The following is a 12,231-nucleotide window of genomic DNA, read 5'->3' on the forward strand; positions in this document are numbered from 1 at the left end:
CCCCTTTCCTTTCCCTTCCTCCCCTCCTCTCCCCTCCTCTCCTCTCCCCTCCCCTCTTCTCCTTTCCCTTTCCTTCCTTCCTTTCTTCCTTCCTTTTCTTTCCTCTTTGTCTTTTCTCTCCTGCTTCCTCCCTCCCTCCCTTCCTTCCTCTCCTTTTTTTCTCTTTCTTTCTTTCTTTGATGATGGATGCTACATTTAGCCACCAGGTAGCTATGTGACCTTCTGCAGGTTACTTAGGTCTCATTTGCCTTTACATATGCAAAACTGTGATAATTATCTTATAGGGTTGTTATTAGCATCAAGTGAGTTTGAGTGTGTTAAATATGGGCCACAGTGCGTGGCACTTGGTGAACATTTGATAAATGGTAATTATTATTTAAGATTTTACTGATTTATTTTATTTTATTTTTTTAAAGATTTTATTTATTTATTTGACAGAGAGAGATCACAAGTAGACAGAGAGGCAAGCAGAGAGAGAGAGAGGGAAGCAGGCTCCCTGCTGAGCAGAGAGCCCGATGCGGGACTCGATCCCAGGACCCTGAGATCATGACCTGAGCCGAAGGCAGCGGCTTAACCCACTGAGCCACCCAGGTGCCCCAACTGATTTATTTGAGAGAGAGAAAGAGAACATGCATGTGTGTGCGTGAGTGGGGGAGAGGGTAGAGGGGATAACCCCAAGCAGACTTGGGACCCAGCTAAGCAGAGGGATCCAGGACCCTGAGGTCATAACCTGAGGTGAAACCAAGAGTCAGTTGTTTAATGGACTGTGCCACCCAGGTGCCCCCAATAAATGTTAATTATTATTATAATTCATAGAAAGTTTGGATGTCTGTGAGGTCATATTTATTTTTCCTTTAGTCACAGGTGTAATGCTTAGGAATTACTCTAAGGCTATATGAATATTCACCTATATGAATATTTTCTTCTGGAAAATTCCAGAACTTCTATGTTTTTATATTTTACATTTAAGATCTTTAATATACATGGGATATATTTTGTGGTTTGTTATGAAGTGATCATTTGATTATGTATTTTTTCCTTATATGTTTCCCAACATTTAATGAATAAATTATCATTGCCCACAGATTTGGAGTGCTACTTTTATTATGTAAAAACTCCCATACACATGTGAACTCATTCTTGCCTTTTCTCTTTCCTCAGGGATGTGTCTTAACTAGTTCTGCATTGACCACTGCTCTGTTATTGCAGCTTTAGGATATCTGTTATAGCTTATAATGTTCTTTTCCAAAGTTTCTAAGATATTCTTGTATGTCAGTATTTTTACATTAACACTAAACTTGGCAATCTGATACTTAAATAATCATGAATAGCACTAAAAAATAACAGCATTAGGGACACCTGGGTGGCTCAGTGGGTTAAGCATCTGCCTTCAGCTCAGGTCATAATCTCAGGGTCCTGGGATCAAGCCCCACATCAGGCTCTCTGCTCAGTGGAGACCCCGCTTCCCACCCTGCTGCCTGCCTCTCTGTCTACTTGTGATCTCTCTCTGTCAAATAAAATCTTTAAAAGTAAATAAATAAAAATAAATAAAAAATAACAGCTTTAAAAATAGCTTAATTTGATGGAGAATACCTTTTATGGTATAATAGTCCTATGCGGAAACAGCATGTCCGTTCATGTTCTTAAATAAAAGTACATCAGAAAAACTTCAGAGTTATATTAATATTATAGTGAATATTGCTTGTTAAGGTTATTTCTAGGTATTTCGCTTTTTTTTTTTTTTTTTTGCTCTTGTGAATGTTAGCTCTTTGACCACTGTGGTTACTGCTCTTACACAGAAATTTGTTTTTTAGAAATTGCTATTGTCATGAGTCACGTTATTAACTTAACTGCTCTTAAAACTTCAAGCTGATTTTGTGTGTCAACTGTACTTCAAATTTAAAAATTTAAGGTGGTCTTTTTGAATTTTTCATGGAGACAATCACATTATTTGCAAATACAATGATTCCGTCTCCTCATATCTCATATTCGTAACTCGTTTTTTTTTTTCTTATTTGAGCACATTGGTTAGAACATGTAAAACTCTGTTGAATGACAACCACTATTACAGAAGCCTCACACTTTTGGTCTTGGCCCAAAATGTCCCGTCTGCAACGGGAGGGCCATGCTGGCTCCTTCCCAGCGCCTCCTCCCTGAACGCCTGTGTTCAGATGTGTTCTTCCCTGCGCCCTCGTCAGCAGAAACCCGGCAGGAACGGTGGCTCATCATTTCCGTCTCCTTCCTGACAATATTCTCCTCAGTGATAGCAGCTATTTGAGTCAAAAACTCGATGTGTTCTAGTTTTTCCAGTAGCTGATTTTAGGGGGAAATGCGGCTGGTTTCATTTATGTTGTTTTCTGTTACCTTGGCTGAGGAGAGGCTGATGATGTGCTGATCTTTCTCATTTGTTACGATCTCCGTGATGCTGAACATGTGCCCCACAAGCTTCCCCACCGGCTTGGTGCTGATGTTGGGGTGCCACAAACGGAGAACCTTGTCATCTCCTGGAGAGGGCGACATGGGGGATTATTAGTTTTTCCTGGGACACAGCTGGTCAGAGTTTAAAGAGTCCCTCTCGCTCGGTCATAACCTATCGTCCTTCTAATATCAAATCACAGCCTACTTCTTCCAGGATGCCCTCTAGGATTGACTTGTTTTGGAACCCCTTCCTCCTGTCAAGGCTGTTTGGGAATAATTGTATTTACACACACAAATGTGAATTCTTATAAATATTTTATGAGTCCTTTTCTTGCTTCAGTACTTTCCCACTCATTCATGGATTAATGTATTATTTATGCTTTATTTACTTCCCCAAGTATTTTAGACAGCTGTTCTTTTGTTTTCACATTCAGAGGAAGGGGAAAATTGCACATAATCTCTACTATTATAACAAATCAAATGTCTCCATCTTCCCTTCCAGTACATATCCATAAGCATATATAATTTGCCTGTAGTTACATCCATAGCCTACATACTATTTTTTTAATTGTTAAAATCATATGGATACACGGTAAAAGATTTACACAATATGGTAGGGTATAATTTTTGTCAAAAATGTCTTCTTTTCGGGGCACCTGGGTGGCTCAGTGGGTTAAAGCCTCTGCCTCCGGCTCAGGTCCTGATCTCAGGGTCCTGGGATGGAGCCCCGCATTGGGCTCTCTGCTCCTGTTTCCTCCTCTCTCTCTGCCTGCCTCTCTGTCTACTTGTGATCTCTGTCTGTCAAATAAATAAATAAAATCTTTTAAAAAAAAGTCTTCTTTTCCCTCAGAATCCCTACTTCCACTCCCTATAGTTAATCACTGTTCACTCTTCCCTCCTCTTTCTTACAAATAAGCTTTTATTTTCAGAGTAAAGAAAAACACTTTTCCATTCATATTTAAATACTTTGAATTATTTTCAGCAGGTATTTCAATCACCACTTCACCCAACAACAAAAAGATCACTAACTTTTATCTTTGTTACACCCATTAATAATATCAATGTTGTCAAAATACTAAAAAAAAAAAAATCGCTGTTTCTTAAAACTTATTTTTACCCCAAAATCACAGCATGCTATTTTGAGCAGAGAGACAGACCAAATCAAAGTTGTGTAGAATGGATTTGTCACTTTGTTATTATATGTGACGTTGGCAGGACTGGTCGCTTTTATTTTCTTCCCAGTTTATGGAGATACAATTGATATAAAACATGGTGTGAGTTAAAGGTGTGCAACATGGTTATTTGGTATATGGATAGGGCTTGCGGGCACCTGGGGGGCTCAGTTGGTTAAGCATTTGCCTTCGGCTCAGGTCGTGATCCCAGGGTCCTGGGACAGAGTCCTGCATCGGGCTCCTTGCTCCGGGGGAGCTTGCTTCTGCCTCTGCCTTCCCCCACAAGCATGAATAAATAAATAAAATCTTAAAGAAAAAGTATTAATGCTCACTTCAGCAGCCCACATACTAAAATTGGAGCAGTGCAGAGATTAGCATTGTCCCTGTGCAATGATAGAATGAGTATGTATTGCAAAGTGATTACAGTAAGGTTAGTTAACACGGGCCTCACCTCAGGGTTACCTTGAGTAACTTACAAGTTCATGAGAACTTGTAAGATTTGCTCTCTTCATAACTTTCAATTATAAATACAAATATAAATACAATACGTGTATATCATATCCCCAAAACTCGCTCATCTTCTAACTGGAAATTTGTACCCTTTTTTAGAATACAAATTTAATATATCCAATATAATTAAAATAATAAAATGTACTTGTTCATCTTTATATATATATATATATTTTTTGCATTTATGGAAGACCACAGGACCACACCTTCATAATTGCTACATCAAAATTTCCTGTGAAGTGTGTAAACCTGGCAATTCACAGACCTGAACCCCTGGGGATAACAATACATTATATGTTTATTAAAAAAAAAAAAAAGAAAGGATGAATACCCAACTTTTGTAGCAACATGGACGGGACTGGAAGAGATTATGCTGAGTGAAATAAGTCAAGCAGAGAGAGTCAAGTATCATATGGTCTCACTTATTTGTGGAGCATAACAAATGACATGGAGGACATTGGGAGATGGAGAGGAGAAGGAAGTTGAGGGAAACTGGAAGGGGAGGCGAACCATAAGAGACTATGGACTCTGAAAAACCACCTGAGGGTTTTGAAGGGGCGGGGGGCTGGGAGGTTGGGGGAACCAGGTGGTGGGTAGTGGGGAGGGTACGTATTGCATGGAGCACTGGGTGTTGTGCAAAAACAATGAATACTGTTACGCTGAAAAAATAAATAAATAAAAATTAAATTTAAAAAACAAAACAAAAAAACCTAATGGGATACTTCAGCCAAAGGGTTACATTAAATTTATGCCTTGCTCGTTTGATTCCTTTCTGTTAGTTGTAGAAATAGAAAACTTAGGTCTGACTTATATCTTATTTACGTTAGTTTTAGGAAAATATGTAAATAAATACAATGAATATAGGAATAATAAAAAAAATTTCCTACCATTTGTCTATCGATAAGTGTTCCTGCTAACTCTAGTCAAGAACACCGCAATAAAGAGTTATTCATGTGGGTTTTTTTTTTTCCTTTTGGGCATATACACCAGGGATAAAATCTCATATTGTGGGGCTCCTGGGTGGCTCAGTGAGTTAAGCCTCTGCCTTCAGCTCAGGTCATGATCTCTGGGTCCTGGGATCGAGTCCCACATCGGGCTCTCTGCTCAGCGGGAGCCTGCTTCCTCCACCCCTCCTGCCTGCCTCTCTATTTGTGATTTTTGTGTGTCAAAGAAACAAAAAATGCCTAAAAACATTCTCCTATTGTCAGGTTTGCTTTCCAAAATGACCGTACTGAATGCCAAGGCCGTCAACCATAGATGAGTTTACTGGTTCCACCAGATTCTGGCCAGCACATGGATATTATCATGCTTTAAAATATTTGCTATTTTATTTTTTTTTAATTTTTAAAAAATTTTATTTATTTATTCAACAGAGAGAGAGAGAGAGAGATCACAAGTAGGCAGAGAGAGGAGGAAGCAGGCTCCCGGCCAAGCAGAGAGCCTGATGCGGGGCTCAATCCCAGGACCCTGAGATCATGACCTGAGCCGAAGGAAGAGGCTTAACCCGCTGAGCCACCCAGGTGCCCCAATATTTGCTATTTTAATGTCTAAAATGAAATTTTGTTTTTATTTAATTTATATGACAGCTGATGCTACTGAGTGTATTCTCCCGTGTATATCTGCTAATTGTATCTCCTCCTGTGAATTTTTTGATCATATCCTATACCTATGGTCCATTAGAATTCTGGTGGTAGTAAAAATTAAAATTTAATAAAATTTTATTACCATATCCACACACACACACATTTAGGTAAAGACAGGCTAGTTGTTCACCACACCTTTAACTGTCTCTTGTTGGGCGCATAGCTAGACTATATTTCCCAAGCTCCCTTACAGTTAGATGTGGTCAGATTATTGACTTTCAGCCAGGAAACTAAGAGAATTGATTTAGATTTTACATGACTCGCAAGAAATACATTTCCATTTTGTCTGAGTCATTACACATCTTGGGGTTTATTTGTTATAGCATCTAGCATTACCTGAACTAATGCATAGTCATAGTCTAATTGTTTTTTTTTAATTAATTATTTTTTATTTTAAAAATATTTTATTTATTTATTTGACACAGATCACAAGTAGGCAGAGAGGGAGGCAGAGAGAGAGGGGGAAGCAGGCTCCCCGCTGAGCAGAGAGCCCGATGTGGGGCTCTATCCCAGGACCCTGAGATCATGACCTGAGCCGAAGGCAGAGGCTTAACCCACTGAGCCACCCAAGTGTCCCAATATTTTTTAATTAAATGATTTACTTTAATTTAATGATTTAAATATGATTTGTCCAGAATCACATATCAGAAAATGGTATCACAATAGGAATATTTGGTGCATTCTTGAGCATCTTATTTATTTCCTAGGGCCTTCAGGGCACTAGGAAAAAAAAGATTAAATAATAACATTACAGCCTAAGTTATAATTTATATGTAACCTAAGTTATAAACTCACAATTTATGTATTAACAAAACCTAAAATTCAAAGTGGTCGTGCTAGTTAATCAGGAAGCATATATATTGTAGCCCACAGGATGGATTTGCTGATATATATTGGACTTTTTATGGAAATATACTTGCACACACTGAAAGAACCAGTCAGTTACGTGGGAGAATTAGGTGACTTGCCAGTTGGATATTCATAACCCAGGGAAATGTGATAGACACATATTTTCATAATTCCATGATTATGTTGTCCGGCTCCATGAAAAAAGGGAAAAGAGTATTTTCTTAACCTTTTTCTTTCTCCCCTTTGAGTATTCTAAACCATTCTTCAAATCGTAGCCTGACTGTATGTCCAAGACTATTTCAGAATGTCTTCATAGTCTTTAAAACCAAGAGCCCCTCCCTATGTGCCCCTTGCCCCTGGCATCTTTTATAATTAATGACCCAATTTTCTGGACCATCCACTTAAAAGCAGAACTTACTTCTTATTATACCATCTCAGGTGTGTAACCCACAGTAGGAGTTCACATACTTATTGAGCTCCCCTAACTTCAGTCTTGGGATGCTGAATCCTGGCCCAGAGATTTAACTATCTAGTGGCAGGAGAGAAGGAAAACATGTATCCAAACAAAAATAAGCCTCTGTTTCATGTTCGCCGGACTCCTGTTTCATTCCAGAGGCCCCTGGGGACCTGAGTCTTACTAGAGATAGGCTGAAAAATCTCAGGGCGCAGCACACTCTTACTTTCCATTTATCCAGCAACTGATATGGACAGAATTACTTCCCCAAAATTCGAATGATGAAACCTTGACCCCTAATGTGATGGTATTTGGAAATGGGGCCTTTGGGAGATAACTAAATTTAAATGAGGTTACACCTGAGTTGGGCCCTAATGATGGGATTAGTGTCCTTGTAAGAAGAGACCAGAGAGCTCACTTTCTCTCTCAGAGTGAGAAAACAGGATCTGCAGGCCATCTAGAGGGCTCTCACTAGACATTGACCACATCCTGGCACGTTGACCTTGGACTTTCAACCTCTAAAACTGTGAGAAATAAATCCCTGCTGTTTAAACCACCCAGCCTGTGGTATTTTGTTATGGCAACCTAAGCTGACCAAGACAGCACCCAAGATATTTTAAGGACTATTGTCAATGGGTAAGTGGGATATTTTCTCTTTGTTTTTTTGTTTCATTTCCTTGTTCCTTTGTTTCTTTCTTTCTTTTAAGTAGGATATATTTTTAAATTTAAAACTTCCATGTTATCCTTATTAACAAGAAGAAAAATATCTTGAGAAATTACTGTACACTTGACATTTTGCTAGGTGTTGAAGATACAAAAAAATTCTAAGATACTGACCCTACTGAAAGTCTTTTTTTTTCTTCAGAAGACCAAAACATACCCTTTCAGACTTAGTTCTAGCCCTTTCTTCCTAATGCTGCCCCTGATCACCATCCCCAGCCTCAGATGGCATTAAGGCTGCTTCTTCCCATTCTGAGGGCTTTTGCTTCAGATTTTGTTTATGGCATGAGCTCTATTCAGCCATCGAGGTTTGTGTAAAGATCTGTTTACCCATTATCTGGTGAGGCTCATATTTCTCATCTATAGTGTTTGACAAATAGCAAGTACACAATACATGTTTGCTAAGTAAGTGAGTTAGCTAATCAAGTGACTCATGAAGTGCTTAAAAAATACTGATTTTGGGAAAGTCTACCTTGATTTGAAACAGGGCTCTATAGCTCACGAGCCTTATGGCTCAAAGACGTGACCTCACCTCCTGTGTCTGGGTTTCCTTATCTGTATATATAATGGGGATGACCGAATTTATGTCATAACCTCATTGTGAGACTAAATGGGGTCGTCCATGGATAATCTGAGCAGTTCCTGGAGTATGAGCTAATTCTACTCTGTTCTTCTTCTAAGTCCCTGCCATTTGCAACACGTTTTATAAAATGCTTGGGGGAGAGAGAAAGGAACTGATATACTGATGTAGCAAACATGGGTCCTGCTCTGGAGAGTTAGAAATCTAGTGGGAGCACTAGGGCAAGCATAAAAGATATAGAGGGAAAGGAAGTAGTCACAGAAAAGAAAAATATGAAGGTAGGACTTAATACTATAAACAATACATTATGGTTCATTAGGGGTTAATTCCTTGTTCCTTTGTTATTTTCCATTTATTTTCAGTTTCTCTCTTTCTTTTCGTTAACCAGGATTCGGATAAAGCCACATATAAAGATAGGATTTTCTTTTCTTTAGCAAGTTCTTATCTCAGCTGGTGAGTCAGTGGATCCAAATGTCTCACTCTCGAGGACATGAGCTGGCTCAGTGCACACAGAAAAGGAAGGGAGGGAGGGACTGTGGGAACCAGGTTACAGTGGTCCCGGTGGTCCAGGGGGGAGGAGCAGGGGCTGGGAGCAAAGAGAACAGACTGGAGCTCCCAGCTGCCTTGTCACACGTCAGGTGATGAGTTGAGGCAAATCATTCTCTTTTCTGGGGCCTCAATTTCCTTGTCTGTAAAGTTTTGATCTCCCAAGATTCCTTCCCACTCTGAAGTTTTATGATTGTGTGCTGTGGAGGGAGAGGTTACTACAGTGAGAATACAGAGCAATCTGGAATTGTAAAGGTCATGAGATAATTCCCTTAAAGCAGTATCTTGCTTGCGTTGACTTTTTGCTGGCAATGGCTGAGAAGTCTCGTCCTTGCTGCAGTATGTTCAGAACCTGAACCTTGGGCGCCCAAGCGGTTGGCCGGGCTGCCCCTGAAATGGACTTTATCACTCCTGGAAGATGAGGTCAGGCTACCCTTAGAAGATCTGTGACTTGCGTGCCACAGGAAGAAAGATACAATGGAAGACTGCCATGTGAGAAACGCAGCGAACAAAGAGCTTTGTCCAGTGTGCATTACGAAGGAAGCCCCGTCTTACGGGGGTCTCCTCCGGTCGGCTGCCAGAAGTCCTCCAGCTCGGCTTGCTTTCTGATGATAGCATGTTATCTGTGCGGTGGTTTTTTGGAGTCAGAATGACCAGAAATGGAGGTGATATGAAGCTCTGAATGCCTACAGTGTTTAATCCATGTCGTTGTTGTGATTATGAATCTGGTCCATGTGTCCCATGAATTCAGTTCCATGAATCTGCTCATGCGCCACATGGTATCCCAGCTGTGTATTAACATGCCCTATTCGTACCACTTGATTTTGAATTTTTGAAGGTTAAAATGCAACCTGATCTCTATGATTCATGACGCCTAGTCTGTAGCAGTTGTGCAAGACACGCTGGTTGAATGAAACATTAACAGATGCACGCAGAGCCCCCAGATTATCTTGGATGGCCGAGAATCGTTTGTCTACATCGAACCGCCCAAAGTAGGAGTTTAACTCTTAAAATGGCCGATAGAGACAACCATGAGCTAAAAAGAAATGCTCAGGAAGTTTGTGATTTTATTTGGTTTTGTTTTTGTTTGGGTTAAGTACTTTGTCCTGGTTTGGCTTTGTTTTCTCCAGCTCATCAAACATCCCTGCAAATTTCACACATTCAGCTACGCCTCACGAAGTTGCTTTCATAGTATGTGTTGAGTCATCAGCTGGGCCACACGGTACATTTAGCAACGTGCTCGGCTGAGTCACTCATCAACAAAAGTATTCTCCTGAGGAAAACGTGTCTCTAGTCACTGAGGAATTTCAACTTCTACTAACAGAGGCTCTGTAACTGTGACCATTTAATAATTTTTGCATGGTGAGAAGTATCAGTTGCTTGACAGTCATGCTACTAAATGTTTCGTTTTGGTAAAGGAGCTAGAAATACAAGATTCCAAGGCTGTAGCTGGCCATCTCACAATATAATGAGTGTTGAGGTTCACGAAGGTCAAATATCTTAATCTGTAAACACGAAAATGATTTGAGTCCCAGAACTGGACCAAATACATTTTTCCCCCTCAGAAATGATTAAAATGCTTAAGGTGACAAACTATATGAAAGTTGGCCAATTCTTAACATCTTGAAGTATTTTGTGTGAGAACAAAGGGCTGGTCAAAGGAATTGGTTAAGATTAATGGCACAGCTTGTCTTTTCAGAACGATCAGATTTTAGAAATGGGATCTCACTTCAACTACGCCATTTTACTTTCTTAGAGGGTTTCCTGTGGAGGGTTTGAGCTGAAGGAGGATAGAAGGCCACGATTGTCATGGAACTGAAGACCTGCCCTGTTGAGGGCAGTATCCATCGCACTTTGATTCTGGGGCGATTTCGCCGCTTCCTCTCTGAGGACCACTGGGCTCTTTCCCTCTCATCCCTGGAACACCCCGCCTCTTCCTCTCGAGTGGTCAGGGCCATTTCCCTCACGAGGAAGAAGCCAAGACAGTCATCAACTCAGCAAAGGGCAGCAGGGATCCAGAAAGTGTAATACAAGCATGCCACTTCTTTTTTTTGAAAACATGTAATTTTAGTATTTGTTCCCTTATGAGTTCTAGACTTTGGCATGGAGCTCTTCAAAGGATAACCTCAATTAGCACAGCTCAAAGACTTAGACCCCTGTTCATTCTTAGAATCATCACTACCAGGCGCCATGAAACTTGCTCCCAGTCCAAGCCATAACCCCCACATTCTACTCCGCAGACTTCTTACCCATATGCTTTGCTTTCTTTCCTTGATGTCCTTACTTGAAATTTAGAAGTCTGTGGCCCATTAATGTCTCATTTTTCTGAGCGTACAGAGCTCTGACTATACATTGAGTACCAGTAAGTTACAATATACCTGACTGACAGAGAGGGTCCCAAATTTTCCAAAGGACATTTTAATTTATCTCCCTATGAACAGGAATTTTTTTTAAAGGTTTTATTTATTTATTTGACAGAGAGATCACAAGTAGGCGAGAGGCAGGCAGAGAGAAAGGAGGGGAAGCAGGCTCCCTGCTGAGCAGAGAGCCCGATGTGGGGCTCGATCCCAGGACCCTGAGATCATGACCCGAGCCAAAGGCAGAGGCTTTAACCCACTGAGCCACCCAGGCGCCCCAGAACAGGAATTTCTTTAAACAACAGAATCAGGATTCTTTAAGCTCAACGGGATCTTGGAATTCTTGTAGGCTAACTTCCTCATTTTATCAGATATGGAACGTGAGCAACGGGAGATTACGTGAGAGCTGAAAATCATACCAATGTTTAGTGACTGGGCTACGACTAAAACCACCTCTTCTAACTTTCAGTGCGTTGTTTTTACTTGTTTTGCTTTCCAGTAGATTGCTATGTAATTTGTTAAAAATAATATTCGAACCGTAAGCTAGTTTTAAGTAAGTGTTGTTGAAGGGCCGAAGCAGAGCACAAATTACAATATGAGTACTGTGCATTTGCTAAAAAAAATTTTACAGATTTATGTCTTCAGGGGAGATTGCCAGGTGTGAAGTGAGAGTGTGGCTATCTTCATATAGTTGGCCCTTGAACAACATGGGTTTGAACTGCGTGGACCCACTTATACAGATTTTTTTTAAGATAAATACACTACAGAATTATAAATTCATATTTTTCAGTCTTATGACTTTCTTAACATTTTCTTCTCTCTAGTTTACTTTATTGTAAGAATACAGCATATAATACACAGAACATACAAAATACGTGTGAATGCAAAGTTTACATTATCTGTAAGGTTTCCAGTCAACAGTAGGCTACTAGTAGTTAAGCTTTGTGGGAGCTCAAAGTTACACGTGGACTTTCTACTGTCA

At 40.1% G+C, this 12,231-nt stretch overlaps 1 protein-coding gene across 1 annotated transcript in view; it reads right to left on the reverse strand.

Annotated features, from left to right (window-relative positions):
• Positions 1-12,231, reverse strand: part of WDR64 (WD repeat domain 64) — a 142,412-nt gene that overhangs the window by 66,102 nt on the left and 64,079 nt on the right. The window contains exon 10 of the mRNA XM_045981954.1: positions 2,365-2,504. Within this exon, the coding sequence (XP_045837910.1) occupies positions 2,365-2,504 (140 nt within the window). The remainder of the gene's footprint in view (positions 1-2,364; positions 2,505-12,231) is intronic.

The sequence above is a fragment of the Meles meles genome, chromosome 17, assembly GCF_922984935.1.
Source record: "Meles meles chromosome 17, mMelMel3.1 paternal haplotype, whole genome shotgun sequence".
In the NCBI taxonomy this organism is placed as follows: domain Eukaryota; kingdom Metazoa; phylum Chordata; class Mammalia; order Carnivora; family Mustelidae; genus Meles; species Meles meles.